This window comes from Microtus ochrogaster, chromosome 5 (assembly GCF_000317375.1).
Source record: "Microtus ochrogaster isolate Prairie Vole_2 chromosome 5, MicOch1.0, whole genome shotgun sequence".
Taxonomy (NCBI): domain Eukaryota; kingdom Metazoa; phylum Chordata; class Mammalia; order Rodentia; family Cricetidae; genus Microtus; species Microtus ochrogaster.
The window spans coordinates 92341318-92368935 of NC_022012.1; the positions used below are offsets into that span (position 1 = coordinate 92341318).

Genomic DNA, 27618 nt, shown 5'->3' on the forward strand with positions numbered 1-27618 from the left:
GATTTTAGGAGGAAATTGGCTCCTAACAATTAACAACCTATATACATTACATTTTTAAGTGAACTACACAATCACAATACCTTAATAAAGATCAGAAATACATATACATATAACAAAATTGACCTTAAATCTCTATCAATAAAGCAAAATCTATACTAATGCAAATCATTCATATCTATATCATATGTTTATAAACCATATTTGGGAACATGGGCGCAGTTTTTTTTCTCTCCTAACTGCTTCCTGCTGAATGAGGTCGTCGTTAATTAGGTCTTTCATGGTATAGCCTGTGTGCTAGTTTCATCTCAGTTGGCAGTTAGAGAAGCAATTTTCTGAAGGTGTTCACAGCAACCCTTCAGGAGGGCATGGTCCATCATACCATATTGGAATAGAAATAATCCAGACTCTCACCCTCTGTGAAAACAAAATAAGAAACTCCTTTCCAAAGCATCATATCCTTAGATCCAAATTCTTTTTTTTTTTTTTGAATTTTCGAGACAGGGTTTTTCCATAGCTTTTTGGTTCCTGTCCTGGAACTAGCTCTTGTAGACCAGGGTGTCCTTGAACTCTAGCTCTTGTAGACCAGGGTGTCCTTGACCTCTCAGAGATCCGCCTGTCTCTGGCTCCCAGGCATTGGGATTAAAGGTTTAAGCTACTACACCTTGAACTCACAGAGATCTGTTTTTCTCTGCCTTCTAGGCACTGGGATTAAAGGCGTGTGCTATCACACCTAGAAGTCACAGAGGTCAATCTCCCTCTGCCTCCCAAGTGTTGGGATTAAAGGTGTGTACTACCACGCCCAACTACTCTCTTTCTTCCTTTTTTTACTTTTATGAACTTACTTTTAGCTTGCATATATTTTTAACACACTGTAAATCATTTAAAAATTTTCTTTGTCTTTGAATCTCTCTTTACTATATATCTCTCTCTTTCTGAACACATGAGTCTTCAATATACCAAGCAATATCAGTAGGACTAAAGCCGTGGCTTTGACAGCTGGATCCAGCCCATTCCTTAGCTTTCCAGCCTCATGGCAGAGGTACCGCTGTAGCCACGTTTATTGCCACAAGTCTATGGTGTTTCAAGGTCCCTGCCAGCAAGTAAGCTACAGCATTATGTCCACAGACAACACAGAAGTCCTCTCTCTGTAGTCGGCCCTCCTGCCTCAAACAGTCAGAGTTTGCCCTGGCAGGACGGCCCAGAAAGCTGGCATTTTAAAACAACACAGGTTTTTTTCCTGCTGCTGAGTCAGGAAAATTTCAAAATGGAGGACGTACCATTTTGTGCTAGCTCTGGGGCCGCCAGGTAGGAGCGGCACTCAGCACTTTAATTCTGAGACTGAGTGTGCAGCACAGAAATTCTTTTCATCCAAGTTACATCCAAATCTGACACTCAGAGCACTGCGCAGTCTAAAAACATGTCTCTGTATGGCGGCAGGAATCCGCCATGTTCTCCTGTCTGCCTAAGCCTGATTCGGCTGTCTGCCCAGGTGCAGGTGGGGAGCGCTGAGCCATCAGCACGGACTCAGAGCACTCTCCTTCTGATCCCAAGTGGGAACATAAATATCCAGTCCCATAAAAGCCACTAAAATGCTTTAAAGCCAGAGTTCACACTGGCAGCACAGCCAAGAAGCTGTGCTTTAAATTGACACAGTGTTTTTTCTGCTGCTGTTGCCGAATCAGGAAATCTCTCTACAGCACGCCACCAACAAACAGCAAAAATCTGTGTTAAACTCTCTCTCCCTTATTTTTAAGCCTTCTCAGGTTTTTAAGTGGATTTAGTTCATCACGTCTGGGCTCCACTCTGTAGTATGAGTAGTGCTGCGGGGCTGCGTCCCCAGCACCCTGGCCGCCTGCTAGCTTATGCCCCGAAATAATTACACACAAATTGTATTCTTTTAAACACTGTTTGGCCCATTATATCTAGCCTCTTCTCGGCTAATTCTGATATCCCAATCAACCCATTTCTAATAATCTGTGTAGCATCAGTCTTACTGGGAAAGATTCAGCATGTCTGACCTGGCGGCTTGCTTCATCACGTGCGTCTGTCCGGGAGAGGGGAGCATGGCCTCTCTGAGCTCACTTCCTCTCCCTCCCAGCATTCTGTTCTGTTTACTCCTCCCACCTATGTTTTAACCTATGAGGCCAAGCAGTTTCTTTATTACTTAACCAATGACTTTCCTCCATCACCTCTCTATGTAGTTCTGGCTGTCATGGAGCACTGAGCTCCATGTAGATCAGGTTGCCCCTCTGCCTCATCCTCTGGAATGCTGGGATCAGAGATGTCTGCCACCATGCCTTGCTTCCGTGCCAGTTCTTACAGAAGCATGCAGGAGACAGGAGTTGTGTCTCTTCTTGTCTTGCACCCTTGGTCATAGGGATGATGGCCACAGGGGTCTGTTCCAGGTGTCACCAAGAGAATCAGTGGAGCCTGACATGGGGGTTGTGAGCAGCACAGATGGAGGTAGGCTAATGTCTGGGTGTTCAGAGTGAGACGGGCAGGGAGAGCAACACCATGGCAGTGGACGATGTGACTGTGCGGGCCAGGGAGGGGAGGGGAGCGGTGTGCTGCTCCTGGGCCTCGCAGCGGTAGATGACTGTCGTGGGAGTTAGAGAGCGGCCAACTAATAGTTCTCATTTCCTCTGAACCAACACTCAGGACAGATTTGCCATGTTTAGTAGTTTCTAGTGCGTTTGCCATTACTTATGACTTGGGTACATCCTGTTGGCTTGTTTGAGTTGGGAGCAGAATGTGGTGTCATTGACACTGCAGACTCCAATTTGCAGTTTTTAAAGATAACCCTGGCTTTAGGAGAGAGAGTAGACTGAGGGGGTCAAAGATTGAGGTAAAAAGGTCCTGGCAGTCAGCTGGGAGGGAGAGGTGGCCCTTTGAGCCAGGATGGGTCCAGAAGGCAGGCTGAGGGCTGGTCAGGAGCAGAGTGAACTGGTGTGGAGAAGCCCAGACTGGATAGGTGAAGAGCAGGGGTCCAACAGCTGCCGCTGGGGAGCAGCAGGTTGGCCTAAGGGAGAGGAAGAGCTCAGGTTTACAAATGTCAAGATGGGCGGTGGTGCAAGCCTTTAATCCCTGCCCCCAGAGGCAGAGGTAGAGGCAGGTGCATTTCTGTGAGTTCCAGGCCAGCCTGGTCCACAAGAGCTAGTTTCAGGACAGGCTCCAGAGCTACTGAGAAGAGAAACCCTGTCTCAAAACAAAACAAAACAAAATGTTGCCTGAGGCGACCTCTGAGCTCTGAGCCTTGTCTTGTGGCTTGTCTGGAGCTCCATGAGCAGTAGTCTGTGCAGGGAAGGGAGGAAGCTGAAGCTGCTGACGGATGTGAGAGCCTGGCTCGGGAAGACGACAGTGAGCAGTGGCCAGAGAAGTGAGGGGGACAGAGTGAGAGGGTGGGGCTCATTGCTGGGCTGGAACGAGAGGGTTCGAGAATACTCACGGGACTCCTGGCACACATTTGCAGCCCCTGCTCGCTCCTGAGTAAAGTCCTTTAGAGAGTCTCTCTTGTTTAGGCTGAAGGGACGGCTAGGGCAGACCAGTGGGCCAGCCATCAGGACGTGGTCAGGAAGCAGCAGGCAGAGCGAGTCTCCTGGGGCTGGGGAGGGGGCAGGTGAGGGACTGTTGCCCAAGTTTTCAGTTTGAATTGTTGAGTTTGAGACCCCTGCGGGCCCCTGTGGGCAGGAGGGAATACTGGGATGGCAGAGTTTGGCTGGAGGGTCGGTGGGTGCAGTGGGAATGGGGAATGCCTGTGACCGGTTGTGGTGGGGCTGCAGACTGAAGAGATAAGAGCTGGAACTGCACGGAGGTGCAGGCAGAGGGAGGAGAGACCTGTAGCAGCAGTGGGGTGAGGTGGGTGCTGGAGGAAACCAATACTGAGAGAGAGGTGGTCACTGATAGCAAATGCACCTAAGAACTCAAAGTTAAGGACAGGGTGGAAGAGGAGGCCTGGGATGTGCGGGCCCAGTGAATCTGCAGGAGCCTTACCGGAGGAGTTCTGGCTAGATGACAAGCCCAAGGCGTGGAGAGTGACTGGCACAGAGGGAGTGGAGATGGTACGATTTGGCACTGGAAACAGAGAGTCTGGAGCAGGTTTCCAGATACGGAAGAGATGTCCAAGGAAAAGAGGGACCTGGTGTGTGAGGGGATTGAACCCCCCAACACTTCAGAGGCTCAGGTAAGGCTGAGCAGGGTTTTGGGGAATTGATTAGCAGAATAGTTGGCATCTCTGGGGAGAGGGCATTGGCCACCAGGACAGATGTGCTGAAATGCATACTGCCTGGTTGTGCCGGCTGTCTTCTGGGAGCCCTGCTGGCATCCAGGCGGTTGTCTCATCCAGCCTCAACTCTCAGAACTTCTTTAGTCCCAGGGGCTAACGCCAACCCCAGGTGTGTTTGAAGGAAGTTAGAGTAGGTTCTCTCTCTGGAATGGGTGCTTCTGATGACATCTGGGGTCCTGGTAATTTGATGTAACAGACTTCATAGTCCTAGTAAGCCATTAGGATTACAGTGTGTCAGTTACTTAAAAAAGTAATCTATGGCCATACCACCTGGAATGCCCCTAATCTTGTCTGATTTCGGGGGTGGGGAATGAGATGTCATTAAATGGGGGAAGAGAAGGTCCCCAGATGGGCTGTGCCAAGTGTCCTGGTGGGAGGAGAAGGAGTTTCAAAGTGTCTGTTCATTGCCATTGGTGACTCTGCTGCATTCCAGAAAGGGGACAGACACTGTCGTGGAAGCCCAGGCCCTGAGCTGGGGCTCCTGGGGTGTGCCTAGGGGAGATACTTGAGTGTCTGAAAGGGTGCTGCCCTTCTGTGTGGAGCCAGAAGATAAGGCAACCAGTGCCGATACAGGCTGAGGGCGGGGCCACAGGTCAGCAGTGACTGCACTGCGCAGTGTATGGTCCGCTGGGTCTCTGTGAGATGTGGATAGGCAGAGGGGTTTCGTTTGTTTTTGTTTTTGTTGTTTTTTTAAAACCCCCCCCCCCCAAGACAGGGTTTCTCTGTGTAGCCCTGGCTGTCCTGGAACTTGCTCTCACTCTGTAAGCCAGGCTGGTCTTAACTAAGAGATTGCCTGCCTCTCCTCCCAGGTGTGTGCAACCGCATCCACTGCTGGCTTGAAAGGCTAAGCTCTAAGCACGGAAATTGATGGAGTACTAGAAGCTATACACAATGGCCAAGCTTAGGTCCTCATGGCTTTTGACTTGTTCCTATAAACATCTATAGTTCCTAAACCAACTAGCCTGGGGAAGCCAACAGCTAAGACTACTCTCAGCATGAGACCATGGTCAGTGACTCTTCAGTCAGGGCAGACAGGGATGCTTGCTGTGAAATGGACATGTTGCCTAGTGGAACCAGCGTTATAGCAGTAATCGTGAGACAAGAGAGGTCCCTTTTGCTGTGCACATTTCAATATTGGCTGCAGACTTTACTTTCCCATCCTGGTGGGAAAAGCCTGGCACTTGGAGTAGCTCCCAACAGCCTTGTGGGAGGGGCATGATGCAAGTGGTCACAGTTCAGAGTCAGGAAACAGAGAGCCTTGGCTAGAATGGGATTGTGACAGGTGGAGCCTGAAGGGCTTCAGGTGCAGATGTGGGCAAAGGAGCTGGCTTGGTGGCCAGGCCTGCTGACACCACCGTCTCTTGTCTTGCAGTTACATCCGGTGATCAAGGCTTTCCTCTGTGGTTCCATCAGTGGGACCTGCTCCACCCTCCTCTTCCAGCCTTTGGATCTCCTCAAAACACGCCTGCAGACCCTACAGCCCTCGGACCTACGGTAGGCTGTTGCCCCGCTTCATGGAGGAACCAGGTTTAGCAACTTCTCAGACACAGGATTAGCCTTACAAGTTAAATCAACTTTCTTATGATAGAGAAACACAAGCCAGGCTGGAATTCCTTTTGGTTGTTGTTTGTGTTTGCTTCAGACAAGAGTCTTCCTGTGTGTCCTGTGCCAACCTTGAACTTGCAACCCTTCTGCCTCAGTTTCCTGAGTACTGGGCCATGTGCTTTGTGGATACTGTTTTCTGAAGAAAAAGTTAGTATAGTTATTTATAACACATTATAATTTGACTTTTCTTGGTTAATTTGGGGTCTTTTGGTCAGCTCCAGAGGACTTTCTTTGGTGACATTTGCATTTTTCTTGAGTTAGCTTGTGACATTGTAACTATGCTGCCGGGTACTGTTTGTTTGTTTGTTTGTTGTAAATAGCATCCATTTTGAATGTGTTTGTGTCTCTGGAGCACTATGGGAGCTACTATGTAAAGTATAGTTTATTCCATTGCTTGTGGTGTGAATAAACAGTTAAGTATGCGTGTGCCAAACCATGAACACGTGGAAAAGAAGAAGAATCCCAGGGCTGCTGAGATGGGTGATCTCTGCAGGTGCTTACTGCAAGCCTGACCACCTGAGACTGATCCCTAGGACCCAAGTGGGAGAAGAAACCTGACTCTTGCAAGTTGTCCTCTGACTTCCAGATGTTTGCATGTACACACACACACACACACACACACACACACACACACACGATATATAATAAAATTTAGTATAGAGATTCCTGCGTATTTTAGACAGTCTTTGGTGGGAACTCTACTGTGACAGTCTGGTCTAATAGTTGTTTTCTTTTCCTGTCCCTTTTGTCTCCTTAAGGTCCAGGCGTGTCGGGATGTTGGCTGTGTTCTTGAAGGTGGTTCGCACAGAAAGTCCTCTGGGCCTTTGGAAAGGAATGTCTCCTGTAAGCTGCCTTTTGGTTCTCCTGCTTCACTTCTTTAGTGATCCTTCTCCTCCAGCTCACAGTCACTGTTAGACTACATACCTCCTCCCCATCTGTGTGGCTCCTCCCCATCCGTGTAGCTCCTCCCCATCCATGTAGCTCCTCCCCAATCTGAGTGGCTCCTCCCTGTCTGTGTAGCTCCTGCCCATCTATGTAGCTCCTCCCCGTCTGTGTAGCTCCTTCCCATCTGTGTGTTACCTTTCATGGCTAGGACCAGAACCCTCACAGGAGCAGCTCAAGAGAGGAGATGCTTGTCTGGGCTTGTGTGGGACGGGAGTCCATCTTGGTGGGAAAGGCATGGCAGCTGGAATAGCTCTCCACAGTCTCGGAGGAGGGGCATGAGGCAACTGATTACATCTCAGCAAACCAGGAAGCAGAGAGCCTTGGCCAGAAGTAGGCGGGTCTATGACATACTTCAAAGCCAGCTCCAGTGACCCAAGTCCAGCAGTCATGCCTCCTACCTCTGACATTCACTGCCTCTCAGAACAGCGCCACCCACTGGTAACAAGGTGTTTAAACACATGGTTTGTGAGGGACATTTCCCTTTCAAATCATAGTCTGTGGTTTTAGTTCCCTGCAGTCAGCCTTGCTCTGAAACATTCAATAGAAAATTCTGTAGATGACATAAGTAGTCCATAAGCTTTCAGCTGTGCATTGTTCTGAGTGTGAGGGGTCACTCACATCGGAGCCTTCCCCCCACTCGCACAGCCGTCACTCAGTCACTGTTAGTAGCCAGATCACCTGCTGGGAATCCTGAGCTTTGTGTTCTGGCAGCCCGTGTTTTATTTATGGTGCCCTCAGCACACAGGAGCACTGGTGCAGACAGTGGGATGGGACAGAGGGAAGCTGGACGGGGCTTTCGGGGGACGGGGAAGGTAGAAGATCTTAAGAAGAAAAGAAAAAAACACTAGTGGCAGGAAGGAACGCTGTGTTATGAAGTTGTGGAAGAGGAAAAAGAAATCCAGGCTTTTGTTGTTGTTGTTGTTGTTTTGTTGAGACAGCGTTTCTTTGTGCACCCTGGAGGTCCTGAAATCCAGGCTATTTTTGTTGTCATAGTTCAGATTGCAGAAGTTAATGGTGCAATGTGATCACAGCCATGGCGGGTGGAAAGTTCTAGGTTAAGGTGGACAGAACACTGCATTTGTGAGTGGAGACAGGAACAGAAAATATGGTCTAGTTGATGGCAGCGTGGTCCGCCAGAGGGCACTGAGCCTGCTGAAGACTTCAGCAAGAGATCTCCTGAAGTGAGTGACCACAAGCCACTCAATGCAAGTGAGAGATGCATTACCTGCCTTCAGAAGCCGCCTTGGGCAAGAGCAAGCGTACCTGTGACTGACGCGGCTGCCGTGTTTCTGGCACATTGGCGTGACTGTGGAGAGAGGAAGCTGAGCCAGGGGACAGATGTGAAGCGGTGAGGCTCTCCTCTAAGGTGCCCTGCCTGACAGGAAGGGAGAGAGCAGACTGAAGGCCATCAGGAAGTGCTAATGAACTGGAGGATGGCTCAGTGGTAAAGAGCATGCGTTGAGCAAACAAAGCATGTGTTTAAACCTGGGTTCCATCCCAGAGCCCATGTCAGGCAGCTCACACTGACTGTAGCTCCAGGTCCAGGGGATCCAGCGCTCTTTTCTGAACTCTGCATTCTCTCACATACGTGTACAAACCCATATACAGTCGGGCGGTGGTGGCGCACGCCTTTAATCCCAGCACTTGGGAGGCAGAGGCAGGCAGATCTCTGTGAGTTCGAGACCAGCCTGGTCTACAGAGCTAGTTCCAGGACAGGCTCCAAAACCACAGAGAAACCCTGTCTCGAAAAACCAAAAAAAAAAAAAAAACCAAACCCGTATATAGACACACATCTATACACTAAACAAAAATAAACTTTCTTTTTAAAGTAACTGCTGGGCATAACCCCAGCACTAAGGAAGCAGAGGCAGGGGATCCCCGTGAATTAGCAGTCAGACAAGGCTACTGAATGAGATCCTGTCTGGAAACAGAAACAAGTGAGGCATGGGAGGACCTTGTTGAGTCGCCTATCAGAAGACGGAGAAGAAACATGGATGTGGATATTATCCAGGTTTGCCCAAGTGTTTCAGATTGCACGTTAAAGGACAAAATCGTGCGATCAGATCATCCTTGAGTGTCCCTGAAGGGCTGTGGCTCCTGCAGCAGCTGGAGTGAGCTGAAGGGAGGACACCGGTCTTGGTTCTTTTGAACAGTTTCAGAAGTAAGGCAGCCTTTTCTTGGTCAGGATGTTCTGGCTGTCAGCACCCCTGCTCCTTAGTCTAGCCATGTGGATCATCGTGGCTGGCCTCCCGTGACAGGTGCTCGGGTCAGTAGTAGCCTGACCTCACCTGGTGCCTGTGTCGATCACTGCATCATCTCCTCCCCAGGTGTTTCGTTGGCTCCAAATATCACAAGCAGAGGGAGAACAGGACAGTAAGGTATAAGGGCAAGGGAGGCCACAGACACACAAAGGTTATGACCGTGCCTTGTTTCTAAGTGCAACTTTGTCACCTATACTTGAACAGTGGAGACAGAAGTGCAGTGTGCATAGGGCTCAGGGTTCTCCACTGTTCTGGCTATCCCCTCCCAACAGATATGAGGGGACTGTTGACTTCCTCCCTGTCCCCTGTACTGCCACTGATGTCTCTATTCCTAAAGTACAACTGTTAGCATGGCACCAGCTCTAGGGCTGGCATCCACTGCCTGTCAGCGTAGCCTCACCTTTGCCACCACTGGGAAAGTGGCCTAGGACAACGACACCTTATGTCTTCACCCAAAGGCTTTTTCTGGCCCACCTTGCTGGAAGCGCCAAGCATTGGTTCCCACCCTCCAGCCTTCAGCCACTAGAAGATGGGAAGTGATGTTTAACCACTCCCCTTGCCCCTTCAGCAGAGAGATGGCAAGGGGTGGGATGTTCGCTGACAGCTAAAGCTTGCCAAGGGGAATGACTTACCCACAGCTGTGGCTGCTCTGATACACTCCTCATTGGCTGCCCTGTCGCTGCCCCTCCTCCCATTGGTGCTCCCTCCACACTGTAAACAAGCAGCTTGCATGTGGACCACCCTCCCAGAAGGCACCTTGCAGTTTTGAGCCTTTGTTTTCATCCTCCCTCCCTCTGCCTTTCCCCGCAGTCCATCATGAGGTGTGTCCCTGGCGTCGGAATCTACTTTGGCACTCTGTACTCTTTGAAGCAGTATTTCTTGCGAGGCCATCCTCCCACCGCCCTGGAGTCCGTTATCCTGGGCATGGGCTCACGCTCTGTCGCAGGAGTCTGCATGTCACCCATCACAGTGATCAAGACACGCTATGAGGTAAGTCTGACAGTTTTAGAACCTTAGGGATCAGGGTAGTGAACACTTGTGCTCCCCGGGTGTGTAGTCTGACTCGGGGTCAAATGTGCTTAGGTACCTCAGTTTCATACAGGGAAGCCATGTATGAAGGAAAGCCTGGTTCCTTGGGCCACTGTCCAGATGCTGACCTGTGCCGGTCACTGTATCTGCTCTTTGTAGAGTGGGACTTACAGCTATGGGAGCGTTTATGCAGCCCTGAGGAGCATCTACTGCAGCGAGGGCCACCGGGGCCTCTTCAGAGGCCTGACAGCAACTCTGCTGCGTGATGCGCCCTTTTCAGGGCTCTACCTGATGTTTTACAGCCAGACCAAGACCGCAGTGCTCCGTGGCACAGGTAAGGGAGTGTGTGGTTGGCAAGAGGAGTCTCTGAGAGGCTGCATTTCCCCTTGTTCTCTGGGATAGTCATAGCAGCGTTGGGAATGGAGCTGTGAAGAGAACCACGACCACAGCAATGCATATAAACGAAGACATTAGTTCACAGGTTCAGTCCATTACCATCATGGTGCAACATGATGTCATGCAGGCCCGGTGGTGGTGGTGAACGCCTTTACTCCCAACCTCGGGAGGCAAAGACAGGCGGATCTTTGTGAGTTCGAGACCAGCCTAGTCTATAAGAGCTGGTTCCAGGATAACCAGGGCTGTAGAGAAACCCTGTCTTGAAAAAGATGTCACACAGGGATACATAGTGCTGGAGAAGGAATGAAGAGCTAATACATCTTGATCTACAGGCAACAGGAAGTGGTCTGAGACCTCAAGGCCCACCCCCACAGTGACATACTTCCTCCAAGAAGGCCATACCCACTCCAGGAAGGCACCCCTCCTAATAGTGTCACTCCCTATGAGCTTATGGGGCCAGTTACATTTAAACCGCCACAGGAGCCAGATTGGGGCTGGGTGTTAGGATGTCCTATAGAGTTGGGGTCTTTTAAAGGAAAGAGGGTAGGCTGGGTGAGACACAAAGTGTGTTTTGACAAGGCTCTGCAATAGCATGCCCCAGACACCCTAGGGCTGAAGCTTTGGGGTGCAGCCTGTGAGTGTGTTTGTCAGTGAGCATTCCGTGTGAGACAAATAGAGCAGTCTGGCAACACTGACTGCTTGGGGATTTGAGGAAGTTTTCAGTCCCCTTGCTGTGCCCTGCTACTGTCCTGAGCCCTCTATGGGTGGAGCCAGAACCACAAACTTGACCTGTCCCCCAGTAAGCTTGTGGGCCAATCGCAAGCCAAGTCTGGGTGGCAGATGCTGACAGAACCAGGCAGAGTTGCTTGGAACCCATTCTGCAGAGTGTGCCTGAGCTCAGGAAGCTGTCTGGATAGTGGGGGAAGTGGGACTGGGAACACCCCTGGAGACTCGGGGAGACTGGCTCCTTCCCCCAGGGAACAGATGTGCCCTGCAGGTCACAGTCTCATTTTACAACAGAAATTTAAGGCAGTAAGGAAAAGTAGCCGTGGGTGGCCTAGAACTCACTCGCTATTGTAAACCAGCCTGGCTGAGACCCTAGAGATGAGCTGACCTCCACCTCCCAAGCACAGGGTTAAGGCATGAGTCACCAGGCTTAACCTGTCGTGTACAATGAATACATATTAAGTAAAAAACTAAAGTTTCGCCGGGCGGTGGTGGCGCACGCCTTTAATCCCAGCACTCGGGAGGCAGAGGCAGGAGAATCTTTGTGAGTTCGAGGCCAACCTGGTCTACAAGAGCTAGTTCCAGGACAGGCACCAAAAACTACAGAGAAACCCTGTCTCGAAAATCAAAAAAAAAACAAACTAAAGTTTCATGTCCATTAATCTTTTTTTTTTTAATGTCCATTAATCTTTAAAAACTGGAATTAATTAATGAATACTTTTTTGATATTGGAAATGTTTATTAAATCTTTTACTTTATTTTTGTTTTTTTTGAGACAGGGTTTCTTTGTGTAACAACCCTGGCTGTCTTGAAACTTGCTTTGTAGACCAGGCTGGCCTTGAGCTCACAAAGATCTGCTCTCCTTTTCCTCCCAAGTGCTGGCATATATTGACTCTTCAAAGCCAGCCTTGGTGAATAAAAACTAAAATTTTCCCACCTAGCGTCAGTAACGAGGTGAGAGAGTGTTCACACCTGCACCGTCCATTCGGGTGTTCTCACCTGTACGGTTCAGTTAGAGGATGTTCTCACCCACACTGTCCAGTCAGGTGCTGCAGAACTGTCAGATAGTTTTAAGTAACTATGAAATAAATATAATTAGCATATTAATTGTTTTAAATCATTATACTGGATAATGAGTTTTCCCATGACCCCAGTCCAGACACATCACAGGACTCTGGTCAGGTCTGCCCTGAGCACACTGGTTAACCCTGCCTCTCCACGTGTCTGTGCTCTTGTTCCGTTTCAGACCAGTTAGATGTTGCTGTGATGCCCCTGGTTAATTTCAGCTGTGGGATATTTGCTGGCATTCTGGCTTCGCTGGTGACTCAGCCTGCAGACGTGATCAAGACTCACATGCAGCTCTCCCCAGTGAAGTCCCAGTGGATTGGCCAGGCAGCTGTGCTCATCTTCAAGGTAAGCTGCGAAGTGTGTGCTGCCCTTACAAAGGGCATTTTATCTCCCAGCTTCCGACTGTAACTCCAGTTCCAGCAATCTGATCCAGATCCCTAACTTGGCAGGTAGCCCTAGTCTGTATTTTGTATGCTGCTTGGCACTTTGCATTGTATAAATGGTACAGCTGGCTGGGCATAGTGGCCCACACCTTCGCCCTAGCTCTGCCATCTGTGGAAGGAGGATCAGGAGTTTGAAGCGAGTGTTGTCTGGGCTGTGGTAGTGAGGGTCCCATCTCAAAGCAAGTCAACAAACCAGAGCAATGAAAACAGAACCACAGACACATAAACCAAACTTTTCGCAGCAGCTCTAATAAGGGAGTTCCCAGGAGAGAGAGCTTTTCAGCTGCCTAGATCTGGTTTTAACCTCTGGCACCCCAAACAAATCTTTTAATGTTCTTTTAAAAATCCCTTTAATTTTACTTATGTTTGTGTGTGTGTGTGTGTGTGTGTGTGTGTGTGTGTGTGTGTACCTATGGAGGCCAGAAGAGGGCACTGCATCCCTTGGTGCTAGAGTAAAAGATGAGCTGCCCTGTGGGTGCTGCAAAACAAATTCTAGAAGAGCAGCAAGTGCTCTCTGCTCCTGAATGACTTTTGTTGTTGTTGTTGTTGTTGTTGTTGTTTTGTTTTGTTTTTTGAAAAGGGTCTCTATTACATAGCACTGGCTGTCCTGGAACTTGTTATGTAGACCAGGCTGGCCTTGAACTCAAAAGCTCCATCTGCCTCTACCTCCAGAGTGCCAGGATTAAAGGCGTGCACCACCACTCCAGATTCTAAGTGTTCTTTTTCAACTAAGAAGTTTCCCTAGGTAGTGCAGATCTAAAGAGGCGGACCCTAACAGTTACAGGAAAATTGGCAGTTCCTTGGTTTTCTCCTTGGTTTGGTACTACAGATACAAATTAAGGTTCTGAAGTGGAGTAGCGAGGTCTTTGGTGAAGGGCATAAATAGCTGTACTGCGGCTTTGCTTTTGAAGTGTTGACTTGTTCTTATCACAGAACCATGGGCTGCGTGGCTTCTTCCATGGCAGCGTTCCCCGGGCCCTCCGTAGAACTCTGATGGCTGCCATGGCATGGACTGTCTATGAAGAAATGATGTCCAAGATGGGTCTGAACTCCTGAAAGAGATGGCTGGGGAAGGAAGATCTGCCGTCTTGCCTGGTTCCTGATGTGGGCCGCTGCAGCTCACTTTCCTGGAGTCAGGTGAAGCGCGGTCTGAGGAACCAGGCAGAAATGTTGTTGCCTTTAGTTCCCCATTCAGAGAGAGACCAGAGGAGTGCCTGGATCCCCCGGAGCCTCAGAAGTGGAGTCACCAGTGCCCATAGCTCCGGACACACTCCCAGTCAATACACACAGGAGCTGGGGAGCAAGCCTGGTTGTCCCACAGGCTATGAGAGGCATTTCTAGAGAGACCTCTGCCAGACTGCTCTGTTTGGGCCACCTACCTCCATCACAGGACACCGTAGATTTGCCTAGAAGCCAGGAATCCCACAGTAGAGAGGTTGTGGGCCTCCTGCCATGGCTGAGGGCAGGAGTCTCAAGTTAGGGAAGACTGGACCCAAGCGCTGCTGTGGACCAGTGAGATGGCTCGGCAAGGAATGTCAGCTCGTCAGGTGACCTGCAGTGGATACCAGGAAAGTTAGCTTGTCATGTGACCTGCAGTGGGTCCCAGGACTCATGGTGGAGGGACCTAGTTCCTACAAGTTGTTCTCTGACTTCTTCATGTGCACTGTGGCAAGCACCCATATCCAATAAGTGAATAAATGTAATTTTTTAAATAAAGACATCAGTGGATTGGAGACTGAGGTGACAAAAATAAACAATCCTGTACCAGTGTGAAACATTTGAGACCAATAAAAGTTTGTTGGTTTTTTTTTGTACACTAACCAACAATAATTTGTAACCAGCCCCTATAAATGATGACAGATATTTATAACCCATAGGATCTGAAAGAGTCCTTCACCCGCAGAGCCAAACCTTGGTCAGGTTTGACCAGAAGTTTGAGGCCTGTAGTCCCCAGGGCAGGCGGAAGGAACTCATCCACCGCAGGGTAGTATGCAGCACTGGGGAAAAAAGATTGTTAGCCTCTTTAGGCCATAGCGATTACTCTCAGATTTTTTGTTTAGTGTTTGAAATCCTATTGGGGTACATCCACCTTCTACAACTGTGCCTGGCAGCCTCGATACCTTGTAACAGCAAGGCTGAATAGCCCAGCCACTCATTCATACAGGCATGCTGCCCCGCAGCCACGTGCTTGGGGCCGAGGCTGACTCTTTTTTTATGAAATATACCGCTATGCTTATGGCCCTATCTCTAAAGTCTTGCAAGTGGTCACAAAATCAAAGTCAAAGAAGTCAAGATTTGAGTACGTCAGCGTCAGTCTAAGGACAAAAGAACAACACACAATACACAGACATACAGGACAAAAAACAGGAAGGACAACGGCACCAAACAAACCAGAGACACAGCTTCAGGTGATAATGGTTGGAAGTGAAGAACTTCCTTTCTGCCCAGACTTAGATTATTATGTTTGGCCCTCACATCTTCATTTTGTTAAAACAAGTGCTGGTTGGTAAACCTATACAGTATGTCTCATTCCCTGAAGACAGCAGAGTGATTTTGATATCACTTAATTTTTGACCAGCCATTTAGTCCCTAAAACTTAATTTAGGGCCGGGCGTGATGACACATGCATTTAATTCCAGCACTCAGGAGGCAGAGGTAGGCATATCCCTGAGTTGGAGGATAGCCTGCTCTACAGAGTATCAGGACAGTCAGGGCTACACAGAGGAACTCTGTCTCAGAAAATCAAGAGGAAAACAAAAGCAGCTTTTGTACACACTAGACAATGTACCTGTTGGAAGTACATGGACCAGTGGTCTGGAGCTGGATGTATGGCTGAGTGGAGTGCTAACACATGGAAGGTCCTGAGTTCAAACCCCAGCTCTGCCAAAGGAGCAAGTACAAGAAAACACTGGAGCAGTGTGGGGGTGCACACCTAAGGAAAGACCATAGCCAATGTGGGGGTGCACACCTAAGGAAAGACCGTAGCCAGCTGGGGGGTGCACACCTAAGGAAAGACTAGCCAGTGTGGGGTATACACCTAAGGAAAGACCGTAGCCAGTGTGGGGTTGCCCCCTTAGGGAAAGACAGTGTGGGGGTGCACACCTAAGGAAAGACCACAGCCAGTGTGGGGGTACACACCATCACTGGGAGCTCAGTCACCCTCCACTTTGAGACCCTGTCTAAGAGGTGCAACCGTGATCCTAAATTGGTTTTAGAACATTCCCCTTGTAAAAGTATATCTTAATCTTCATTCCCAACCCACATCTCATTTTCCATTATTTTGCCTTTCTGAACATATCATTTAATAATAGATTCTAGAATATTCTGTATTTTACTTATCAAAATATTTTGAGATACATTCCTGATGTGGTGGAAGTTCAATATTTAGTTTTACCTTTTCTTTTCTTTTTGGACACCGGGTACTGCTACACCCTCAAACCCAAGCTCCTCTTGCCCCTCTCGCCCCAGCCTCCAGAGCGTGAGGATTAACAGGTGTGTATTGCCAGGTTCAGGTCAGAGCTGTTTTTCCTCTGAAGTTCTGGGAACTGAACAAACCCAGAGCCTTGTGAGGTAAGGCAAGCGATCTAGCACCCAGCAGAATAAACAGTAAATAGATAACCTGTCATCTCCACATACCTTCAACAGGTTTGTAATATCCTACTGGGAACCCATCAATTTTTTGGTGGTGTTCTCAAATTTAGAAAGGAACCATTAATTTCTCCAAGGATCAGAGGGGTGGGTGGTGAGTATGTCCTCCGGTGTTTAATAAGCTCTGACACAGATGGCCCAGGCTTAAAGCCTGTTCTTCACTTGTGTCAAAGAAATGGGGACAGTCACACCGCCCAAGCCCAAGACTGGTTGTGAGGGTGAGCAAACGCATTGTTTTCTTTCTTTCTTTTTTTTTTTTTGGTTTTTCGAGACAGGGTTTCTCTGTGGCTTTGGAGCCTGTCCTGGAACTCGCTCTGTAGACCAGGCTGGTCTCGAACTCACAGAGATCCGCCTGCCTCTGCCTCCCGAGTGCTGGGATTAAAGGCGTGCGCCACCATTGCCCGGCTGTTTTCTTTTTTATTGACCATCTACTTTTTATTTGTTCAGCTATCTTTCGTACGTTTGTATTTTTACGACAGGACATATTTTATCCTTAAATGACTTCATGGCATTCCATTGAACAGAATATGCTTACTAACTGCATTTATCTCTTTGAACAAAAAATAATTTTATGCATAGTCTTGTCCTATCCCAATTATCCCAGAGATAATTGCGCGTTGGTAATTCGTCCTCCAGAGACCACGTGACAATCCGCCAGGCTGTGCTTGCTGTGCACAGGCCTGGTTTGCACAAACCTTCCAACAGGACTAGCGCACTTTGCGCCCAGCCGCGGAGTCACAACCCTCGGTCTCCCAGCTACTTCCGGTCCCCTCTCTACGCAACGATCGCAGCGGGGCAGGCGCGGGACTTTTCAACTTCCGCTCCGCAGGGACGCAGAGGGCTCGCCTGCCGAGTCTGCGCGTGCGTCGCAAGCCTCTTTCCGGAGGGAAAGTTCTGCCCTCTTTTCGCTCAATCTGCTTTGCTATTGGCTGGCTGTGGCGTATTTAATAACGTCATTTCCGGCCGCCGGTCCTTTCCGCGCTGCCCCGGGACGGGTCCATACGGCGTTGTTCTTGGTGAGTCTCTGGTGGGGTCCTCGGTGCCGCCCGGCGTCACGGGCTCGACCCTGTCGCTCCGTGGATGGGCACGAACGCCCCGAGGCCGCGCCTACCCTAGCGGCTTCGTTCCCGGAGGCGGCGGCGGCGGCACGTGGTGGCCTCCCGTGAGGTGGGGCGGGCGCTCGTGCCAGGCTGCAGGCCCCGGCGGCCGCGTGCTGGGAAAGTGCTTGTGAGGCGCGTAGAGACGGATCCGGAGCTGCCGGCCGCAGTCTTGAGCTACGAAAAACCTGAAACACCCCAAACATGGCTGCCTTTGCACAAGTCTTTGATCTGTCTGCTTGCGGAAGCGTTAAGTTCTGATTGGCTACTTTTTCTGAATTCTGTTTCTGCCACAAGGTCCGATACACTTGAGTGATAGGTGGCCAGAGAAGTTAAAAGGGGTAGAGTACGAATCCATCCCACTTAGCTTCCCATGCTAGAGGACGTGCGGCGCCTGGAAGCTCACGCCTTGAATCCCCGCTCTCGGGAGGCGTGGGGAATATGAGTGCTAGGACAGCTCGGGCTACATGGAGATCTAGGCTCGGAAAAGAAATAGGAAAACATGGTGCATTTCTGCTCTTCCAGGTTCCCGACGTAACTTAAAGGGAAACTTACACAATGTCCGGAGCCCTTGATGTCCTGCAGATGAAGGAGGAGGATGTCCTCAAATTCCTCGCTGCAGGCACCCACTTAGGTGGCACCAACCTCGACTTTCAGATGGAACAGTACATCTACAAAAGGAAAAGTGATGGTCAGTTACCGCTTTTGAGAAATCTCCGACTGCCCTGCTGTGGGCAGTGCCGATACTGAGTGCTCTGTTGGGACACTGTCCTGTTTGGAAGAGGGGTGCCGCAGCTGGCTGGGGATATGTTATATCCTACGGTGCGCCCTGTGTCACAGATGAAGTCAGGGGTCGCCTGCGTAGCTTTAGTGGGAAGTGGAATGAGGTGTGGGGATACGCAGGAGTCGAGAAAAATTGGCAGGCTGGGTTGTGAGAAGGGGGGGTTAGTTCACTAGGCACCTGGGGAGAATCGAGTGTTGTAAGGGATTGGTAGGACGGATTTGAAGTTGATGCAGTGGTCCACAGGGTAGAGGACATGATGGAGGATTGCCCCAAGGAACTGAAGCTGCACACTATTAAAGCTCAGGGTGGAGGCCTCCTGGGCCGGTGAACTTCTGAGTGTCGGAAGTGTGCTACATTGAACAGATGGCAGGATTTTCGCTAACACCAGTAGAGCTTGCCTCTGTGACTGGAGTTTGATAGTGGTCTCTGCCACATCCATAGTCTGCCTTCCTCCAGAGTGTTTGTCCAGCTAAGTTAGCAAATCCATCTGGGCACTGGGCTCAATCCCTAACAAAATCATTTGTTGCCAGGTAGACTTGGGAGGCGGTCGGTTAGATGTGTGAGCTCTAGCCAGCCTGGCCTCCAGAGTGCCAGGGTAAAGCAGTCTTGAAAGCCTTTCCCGTCCGCTTGTTTCCACATAGGCATCTACATCATCAATCTGAAGAGGACCTGGGAGAAGCTGCTGCTTGCAGCTCGGGCTATTGTTGCCATCGAGAACCCTGCTGATGTCAGCGTCATCTCCTCCAGGAACACTGGGCAGGTGTGTAGAACAGAGGCCGAGATTTGGGTCGTGGCAGTAATCCACAGAAGACACTGGGAGGGTGTAAAAAGGCAGAGACCCAACGTGGATACCCCAGGAGGTCACTCTCCCTGGGCTCTGTCCTAGTGGCCAAGGGGAGCATAGGCACTGCCTGTGATGTACAGTCCCTTTCCACGGCGTTGGAGATGAAGCTGGGCTTCGTGCCTGCGCCTGCATATTCCTACGGCTTCTCAGAGTCCTGTGGACGATGACTGAGGAGACAAACCATGCAGGAAACAGTCCTCCCTCCGCCCTCAGTGGCGGGCATAATGTCAGCGGCAAAATACCTCGATTCCCTTTGGGCTTGGTCCTTATACAGGCCCCTGCCGGTTCTTCTTCAGAGTTTTTTAAATTATTTGAGAACTTTTGTTTTAATTGTAAAAAAGGAAGTGTATCTGTCCTGTTAAGAAAGTTAACAGTTTTGTTAGATGTATGCTGGCTGAGTTGGTGAATATTCAGTTTATGTTAAGGTTTGAGAGCGTTAAATACAGCATTCTGTTTTCATGTTGCAGTAAGGGTCCTGTGAATGTGGTTCTGTAGACTGTGCTGTGGAACAGGATAGAATACGGCTTAGTGACTGTTTCCTCCCCAGGAAGTGTTTGTAGTACCTGGATAGAGCAGAAAGGACCATCTCCTGGAGGGAGTCAGGAAATCTCTAGGGTGAGGGGGCAGGCAGATCTCTTACAAATAGCAAGCTACCCAGCTGAGACCCTGTATGTCCCCACATGTGGGGGCAGAGATACACCCAGTGTTACAGGGGCCCTGGGTTTAGTTGCCAGCACTCAGTCATCCATAACTAAAGGCTCCAGCACTGTCCGACCTCCGTGTGCATGGGTGCTGTGCTTGTATGCATTGCACATAAACCACTCAGACATTAAATATAAGACGAAAAGGAGGGAGAACATATGTACTTGCCTGTTTTGTGGTATATTTTGCCAGAAGCCACAAGTGTTTGTCTCTGTCCTTTGAGGGACTTGGGTCATGTGAGATGCTTCTTAGAAGAGATGGAATGTGCAAGTGTTGCAATTAGCCTGCGGAGAGAGTACTTCAAGAAAGTTCAAGAAAGTGTATGAGGGGCTGGAGAGATGGCTCAGTGGTTAAGAACATTGTCTGCTCTTCCAAAGGTTCTGAGTTCAATTCCCAGCAACCACATTGTGGCTTACAACCATCTGTAATGAGTTCTGGTGCCCTCTTCTGGCCTGCAGACATACACACAGACAGAATATTATATACATAATGAATAAGTAAATATTTAAAAAAGTGGGAAAGGTGAGAGCATGTGCCTAGAAGAGAGGGTGTCAGCAGTTCCCGTGAAATCGTGCTTGAAAATACTGACTCAGAATCTCTTCAAAGCGAGCCGTGCTGAAGTTTGCTGCCGCCACTGGAGCCACTCCGATTGCTGGCCGTTTCACCCCAGGGACCTTCACTAACCAGATCCAGGCAGCCTTCAGGGAGCCACGGCTTCTAGTGGTGACCGATCCCAGGGCTGACCACCAGCCCCTCACAGAGGCGTCTTACGTGAACCTGCCCACCATTGCCCTGTGTAACACAGACTCACCTCTGCGCTATGTGGACATCGCCATCCCGTGCAACAACAAGGTACTTGTGGTGTAGAGTTCATGACAAGCATTCTGGGAAACCTTTCTCTCTTTCCTGTGCACATTGTTAGAGCTTGGAGTTGAGGTCACAACCTGGCCGATGAACTCACAAGTGTAGGTAGTGTGCTAAACGAGCGGCAAGGTTTCGCTAACCCCCACTCTGTCTTGTGAGTGGAGCTTGATAGTAACCTTTGCTACAAGCCTGACTGTGATGCGTGTAGGATATGGGCCTGGGTTTCTCCTAAATGGTGTTATTATACCTGCGTGTATGTCTGTGCCAGTGTGTTCCTGTGCCCAGGAGGAAGTGGGGACAGACTAGTGTTTGTGGTTGGACAGGTGTTTTAATGACCCTTGCTCTTCCAGGGAGCTCACTCAGTGGGCCTGATGTGGTGGATGCTGGCCCGTGAAGTACTCCGCATGCGTGGCACTATCTCCCGTGAGCACCCATGGGAGGTTATGCCTGATCTTTACTTCTACAGAGACCCAGAGGAGGTAAGGCCTATTGTACTAAATGCCTGTTGCCACTAAGTGAATGGGATGCCTTGGTCTGGTTCAGTGAAGCTAAATTTGTCCATTATGGTCTTTTTAAAAACTAGATTGAGAAGGAAGAACAGGCTGCTGCTGAGAAGGCCGTGACCAAGGAGGAGTTTCAGGGCGAATGGACTGCACCAGCTCCTGAGTTCACTGCTGCTCAGCCAGAGGTGGCTGACTGGTCTGAGGGGGTGCAGGTGCCCTCGGTGCCCATCCAGCAGTTCCCTACTGAAGACTGGAGTGCCCAGCCGACTACTGAGGATTGGTCAGCAGCTCCCACGGCGCAGGCCACCGAGTGGGTTGGAGCCACCACTGAGTGGTCCTGAGCTCCTCTGCAAAGGGAAAAAAGGTGGAAGGAAAATAAAGTTCCTACAAGCTGTCTGAGTGCCTGGGTTGCTGTTACGGGATCTAATGGGCACTGGGTACAAGGTGACAGACATGGGGTGGTTAGTGAACAGGCTTTAGTAGAGGGTTTTCATGTAAATACAATTAGAGAATATTAGTGTTCTGCTTTAAATTTGAGGTTGCCCTTTAACAAGGTGCATGGGTGAGGTCGGTTGTGGTGTTTTTGATACAGGGTCCCTGTTTTAGCTCCCTCAAAGGCAGAGTTCTTTCTTCTGGGATGAAGACAAGGTTGGTGCCACTGGGTTCTGGTCCTGCAACAGTTAACAGGTCCTGAGGTACTGATGCCCAAGCAGTTAGCCTCACTAGTGTTGGCAGCAGAATGGGCTAGTCTGCTGACGCTGTGCACTGGGAATTTACAGTGACTTCTCAGCTGGAGTGGTCTTGAGGGCAGCACTGCACTCCCTGCTGCTGCCAGTTGCTGACAGGTCACCTGTGACTAGACCTAGTAGGTCTAAGCTTCCAGTTCTTAATTTTTGGTTTTTTGAAAGACAGGTTTCTCAGTATCCTTGACTGTCCTAGAGCTTGGTTCAGACACTAGGCTGGTCTCAAACTCAGCTGCTGACTCTGCCTCCCAAGGGCTGGGATTAAAGGTGTGCACCACCTGGCTAAACTCGCAGTATTTAAAGCATGGCAGCTAGAGGAGGGCATAAGATTACTGGGTTTGGAGGTTCCTGATCTGGGTCAAGGGAACAGAACTGTGATCCTTGTGGAGCCATCTCCCTTTTCTCCCAGTGGTCCTTGCTGGTGTAAGCTCTGAAAGTGTAATTGATGGTTATGCCAGGACTGCCGCTCAGTAGCTTACAGCTGGCTCCAGGCTGGGCTTAGGATGTGTGCGCACACAGCCAAGATTGGCATTGGTTCTATCATCTTGAGCAATGCTGGCTACAAATTCTGCTTTTGTAATTTTGATGTGAAGATTTTCTGCAGTTCACTAAATTAGTGTTTGAGACATAAATTTTGCCCTTAAGAGACTATTAGGAAATTGTTGAACCAGGTCAGCCTGAGCTGAATAACACATCTAGGTGGGCCTGGTTGTCTAGCTGTGTGGGAGATTTAAGAATGGCCCTTTAGCGATTGAAAAATCTCAGATTTTTACATTTGACCCTGGACTAAAAATTTTAAGCCCACGGGATATGGCAGTGAACAGGGAAAACTGACTGGAGGGTGGAGGCATGAGGCAGACATCAGGCTACAGAGAAAGGGAAACCTCAAATGAGATGAGGATCCAGTGAGCCAAGAAAACCTAGAGGAGCCTCTTAGGGTGCAGACTAAGGACCTACCCACTGGGGTGACCAGTAAATGATTCCTGCTAGAGCAAAAGGTCCCCAGAAATACTGAACCAGCATGTCTGTAGGGGAAGACATTGCACCACCTTAGTGCTGACTCCTGTCTTTTTCCATGTGCTTGCATCTCTTCACACCCTTTATCTCATTCAGTAAGGTCAAAAGTCCTCTGACTTGGTCTGTGCAGCTGTGTGAGGACTGCTAGGCCAGCGTAATAGCTGCTATCAAAATCATGACATTTCTGTATTAGGGTATTACAGTTCTATCCAGTCAAAAGTGTTTGCAAAACTTCTAAAATTAGCAATTTAGGTATGAAAAAGCGTGCTAGAAAGGGGTTTAACGAAACTACATATAGTGGACTAACCTGTAGTTCAAATGCTTGAGGAACTGAGGCAGGACTGCTGAGGAGGCCAGCCTGGGCTACCTGGATATCAGATGAGCATGACTAACAGGAGTAGGAAATTGATTCTCCTGGGTCCGTGGATATAGAGTACTGGTATGTTCCAAATACTGATTTTACAGACCTACTGTGGGCTATGTTAAAGAATCAAAGGCCCGAACTACAAAGTGTCTTGAAATCCACCAGTCGTAGTTGAGAAGGATAGACTAGTCAGCCAGCCCTGCTGGCTCAGTAAGCTCCACACGGAGGTAAAACCCGGAAGGATAGCTAACAGTCAACAAATGCCAAGCAGCACTGAAAATGAACAAAGGTTACGTGCACAGCACACACAACTTTGGACCAAATAACTACATCAGAAAATTGCCCCTAAGAAGTGCTTCCATCTGCAAAGAGTTCAAAAACAGGCAAATGGCATATTTACAGGTACACTTAGTATATCTATAGCAAGAAAATGTAATTTTTTTCCTTAGTTTTTTTTTCTCTCAATACAGGGCTTTCCTGTGTAGCCCTGGGGGTCCTGGAACTCGTTCTATAGACCGAGCTGGTCTCATACTCAGAGATCCGAGTGCTGGGATTAAAGGCGTGTGCCACCAATGACAAACTGAAAAGAATACGTATGTGTTATGTACACATTTGTGCGAGGGTGTCATCCCCTGGAACGGAAGTTACAGTTAAAGAGCTAGCTGTCTTGTGGGAGCTGGGAATCGAACCTTTGTCCTCTGCAGTCCCCGAAATGTATATACTTAACAAAATGTTCATTTAGGTGTAGGCCAAGAATAGAGAATTTTTCCAATAGTAGAGGATACATGGAGACAAAGCAGAAAGGCAGGGTGGTGCGGTCTGAAGAGAAATCGGTGTACCACAGACAAAATATTTATAGGGCTGGTGAGATGCTCAGGTTAAGAGCACTGGCTGCTCTTTCAGAGGTCCTGAGTTCAATTCCCAGCAACCACAAGGTGGCTCAAAAAGCATCTATAATAATATCTGATTCCCTCTTCTGGTGAAACACTGTATATAATAAAGACAGTGTTTATTTTTTTATTTATTTTTATTTTATTATTTATTTATTTATTTATTTTTGGTTTTTCGAGACAGGGTTTCTCTGTGGCTTTGGAGCCTGTCCTGGAACTAGCTCTGTAGACCAGGCTGGTCTCGAACTCACAGAGATCCGCCTGCCTCTGCCTCCCGAGTGCTGGGATTAAAGGCGTGCGCCACCATCTCCCGGCTAAAGACAGTGTTTAAATGTTCACTTTAGTATATGAGGAAGGAAGGCTCACATCCTGCTTGCCTGTCTACCCTCATGACGATGCTGCTATACCGAGGAGGACTCTGTTCCCTCCCTTTTATGGCTGTAGCCTAGTTCTCTTCGCTAATAGGGTGATGGATGTGCTGCTATGTGGTTCTAAGGATACTATAAAGATGCTGTCATTGGTCTGGACCCGGGACATTTCTTAACACCATTTTCTGTTAGGAAGGAAGCCTAAGCAGTTGAGAGAGCCACACAAGAACTGGTGTCCCCAGTCCACAGCATCATCCCTGCTTAATAGACAGGAAGCAGTACTAATTGCTGGCCCAGACAGCAAGTTTTTTTAGTGTACTTACTGTCCTGTCTCAAGTTGAGCTATGTCAGTAGATGCCTTCAGTCACAGAGGCAAGTCATTTTTGTCAAATTCTTTATGAGCACAAGAAGGGGCTGGGGTGGGAAAGTCCTAGAGACGTTCTCTGTTGAGAAACGCAGTGTGGATGCCTGTCTTACCACCACTGTCGTAGCTGTGAACTCCAGCGGGCAATGTCCTTGGCAAGAGCAGCCAATTTCCTATCCGACACAGCCAACCAGCTGCTGCCCTCCGTTCACAACTAGCATTTATCCATGAGGTTATAGGTTTTAGAACGAGCTAGTAAGTGGGTACGAATAGCTTACCTAGCTTCCTAACTCAACAATTTACACAGTTTTGTTATAAACATGTATGAAAGGCGCATCTTTGTGCTTAATGGCATTGAAACACGGGGCATTTTAAGACTAAAGCCTGGCAGTTTTCCAGGTTTCGCCTGACCACTGCCTATATCAGCAGGGATCCAAGTGCTTTTATTGTCTGCTTCTGTTCCTGTGAGAGGAATGAATGGCAAGTGCGGTATGTTTCACACACACCACACTTCGAAGAAGCAAGCAAGGTGCTTCTATCAGGAACTGAAAAGCAGGCCTAACCAGACTGACCTTGTAGGCCACGCCCACCACCAGCTTCCTTCACCACTTACCGGTCAAGCACTGGGAGAGCTAACTATTATTTTTTTTGTTTAGGCTCTGTGATGGGAAAGTGTTGAGCTTATTTGAAGTCCTAGCTGGAGTAGTCTGTGAGGCTGGCTCTTCTCGGCTAGCAGCTTTGACGTTGTCCTGGATGCAGGATTTTGAGGAACCTGCAGCAGAGGCATTCTGAGAGGCTGGGTCACCTGGGCTACTTGTTTTCATTGGTGTCTGGGCACTTTTTTTTTTTGGAAACACTTTTGTTTTTTTAAGATTTATATATTTATTATATATAGTGGTCTGTCTGCACATATGCCTGCAGGCCAGAAGAGGGCACCAGATCTCATCACAAATGGTTGTGAGCCACCATGTGGTTGCTGCATGACTCTGTTTAGCACATGGCCTGCTGACTGGCTCCGCCCCTTCAGGTGGGTGAGAGGACCTCGTGTCTGTGCCCTGGCTTGCTATCTGCTCCAGCTCCAGTAGGCACTTGTACCTCGTTTCCTACCACTGAGTAGTGCACAGCCTGTTGCTCATAAACCTGTTTGAGTGCTTGGTAGCCACACCTGGGTAGGCTGCAAGCCCCGCACCTACTAGGAAACTATTTCCCCAGCTTTCTCAGGCTCTATGTGGATTTTACATGCCATGCTTTGGGCTCCAAATGTAACAAGTCTTTCTCTGTCCCATCAGCTCCCAAATAATGACATGGAGACTTATTAATGTAAACAGGAGACTGCACATTTGTTTCCCAGTTGCCCAAACTCGAATAATCACACAGAACCTATATTAATTTACAACACTGTTTGGCCAATAGTTCAGGCGTTTTCTTAGCTAGCGCTTATACCTTAAATTAACCCATTTCTATTGCTCTATGTATCAACCACAAGGTTCTGGCACCTGTCTCCTTTGTCAGCTGATTGACGTCTTCCTGACTCCACCTACTCTCTGTATATATCTGTTTGGATTTCCCTCCTGGCTTTACTCTGCCAAGCCATTGACCAGCTTTATTCATCAACCAATAAAAGCAACACACACACACACACACACACACACAAACATCATATTAACTATAAAAGCTTGGCCTATAGCCTAGGTTTGTTTCTAACTAACTAGTTTTTATAACTTAACCCATTTATACTAACCTACATTCTGCCACGTGATTCATGATGGTTCTTTTGCACATCCTACTTGCCCTCCATCTCCTGATTCTCCACCTTTCTTCTTCCCAGAGTCCTCTCTGTCCCTGGAAATCCTGCCTGTATCTTCCCAGAGTCCTCTCTGTCCCTGGAAATCCTGCCTCGCTATTCGCCGTTCAGCTCTGTGTCACACACACCTTCACACAGTGTACAAATATTCCGCAAGAGTGTAGGAATTTCTGTTCACACACCTTCACACAGTGTACAAATATTCTGCAAGAGTGTAGGAATTTCTGTTCACCCATATTCCTAAGACTTAGCTGGTAGATTGTGACAGAATGGCCAACCTGCTCCTATTCAGAGCTGGAGTATGATGTTATGCTCTTTGGACTTTTTTGGGGGCCCACCACCCAGCTCCCAGATGAATCACATGCGGTGTCTCATTTGTAAATGTGCAGCCCTAGCTTGGCTTGTTTCTTGCCTGCTTTTCTTAACTTGTCCTGTCTACCCTTTGGCCTCTGTTTTTCCCTTTCTCTTTCTCCTGTAAATCTTACTCTTACGCTGTGGATTGCTGTGCAGCTGGGTGGCTGCCCTTGATGTCTTCCTCCTCCTCAGACTATTCTGAACCTCTTCTCCCAGTTTTCTCCTTCTATTTATTCTCTCTGCTTGCCAGCTACACCTGTCCTTTCTCCTGCCTCATCATTGGCCGTTCAGATCTATTAGAGTATCAGGTGTTCTAGACAAAGAATCACAACATCACAGAGTTTAAAAAAATAAAAAGTAATATACCTTAACATAATATTCCCAACAGGGAGCATATAACAATTAAGAACTCTGGGGGTGGGGGATGCTCAGCGGTTAAGAGCACTTGTCTGCTCTTCCAGAGGTCCTGAGTTCAATTCCCAGCAACAACATGGTGCCTCACAATCATCTCTAATGG

The 27618-nt window shown here is 48.8% G+C and overlaps 2 protein-coding genes and 3 non-coding genes across 6 annotated transcripts in view; all 5 read left to right on the plus strand.

Annotated features, from left to right (window-relative positions):
- Nucleotides 1-14537, plus strand: part of Slc25a38 (solute carrier family 25 member 38) — an 18021-nt gene extending 3484 nt beyond the window's left edge. The window contains exons 1-7 of one of the 2 annotated variants that reach the window (XM_026779551.1): nucleotides 3984-4180; nucleotides 5655-5776; nucleotides 6646-6730; nucleotides 9904-10083; nucleotides 10282-10456; nucleotides 12491-12657; nucleotides 13689-14537. In XM_026779551.1, the coding sequence (XP_026635352.1) occupies nucleotides 4115-4180; nucleotides 5655-5776; nucleotides 6646-6730; nucleotides 9904-10083; nucleotides 10282-10456; nucleotides 12491-12657; nucleotides 13689-13811 (918 nt within the window). In that variant the 5' untranslated portion in view covers nucleotides 3984-4114 and the 3' untranslated portion in view covers nucleotides 13812-14537. Of the gene's footprint in view, nucleotides 1-3983; nucleotides 4181-5654; nucleotides 5777-6645; nucleotides 6731-9903; nucleotides 10084-10281; nucleotides 10457-12490; nucleotides 12658-13688 lie in introns of those variants that run through there. The other variant, XM_005348111.2, reaches the window with a different exon arrangement.
- A 2840-nt stretch (nucleotides 14538-17377) lies between these two features.
- Nucleotides 17378-21593, plus strand: Rpsa (ribosomal protein SA). Its single transcript, XM_005348113.2, has 6 exons — nucleotides 17378-17419; nucleotides 18026-18191; nucleotides 18926-19044; nucleotides 20437-20682; nucleotides 21045-21173; nucleotides 21278-21593. The coding sequence occupies exons 2-6, from the start codon at nucleotides 18059-18061 to the stop codon at nucleotides 21536-21538; spliced, it is 888 nt and encodes a 295-aa protein (XP_005348170.1). The 5' UTR covers nucleotides 17378-17419; nucleotides 18026-18058; the 3' UTR covers nucleotides 21539-21593.
- Nucleotides 18567-18721, plus strand: LOC113456105. Its single transcript, XR_003376977.1, has one exon. It is a non-coding gene; the product is annotated as a small nucleolar RNA SNORA62/SNORA6 family (small nucleolar RNA).
- Nucleotides 19124-19325, plus strand: LOC113456101. Its single transcript, XR_003376973.1, has one exon. It is a non-coding gene; the product is annotated as a small nucleolar RNA SNORA73 family (small nucleolar RNA).
- Nucleotides 20738-20883, plus strand: LOC113456106. The gene has a single exon (XR_003376978.1). It is a non-coding gene; the product is annotated as a small nucleolar RNA SNORA62/SNORA6 family (small nucleolar RNA).
- Nucleotides 21594-27618: the final 6025 nt, after the last annotated feature.

Coding starts and splice junctions, on each gene's coding strand:
- Rpsa (XM_005348113.2), top strand. CDS start 18,059: ATGTCCGGAGCCCTTGATGTCCTGCAGATGAAGGAGGAGGATGTCCTC. Junction 19,045..20,436: donor CCTCCAGGAACACTGGGCAG/GTGTGTAGAACA, acceptor ATCTCTTCAAAG/CGAGCCGTGCTGAAGTTTGC. Junction 20,683..21,044: donor CCATCCCGTGCAACAACAAG/GTACTTGTGGTG, acceptor TTGCTCTTCCAG/GGAGCTCACTCAGTGGGCCT.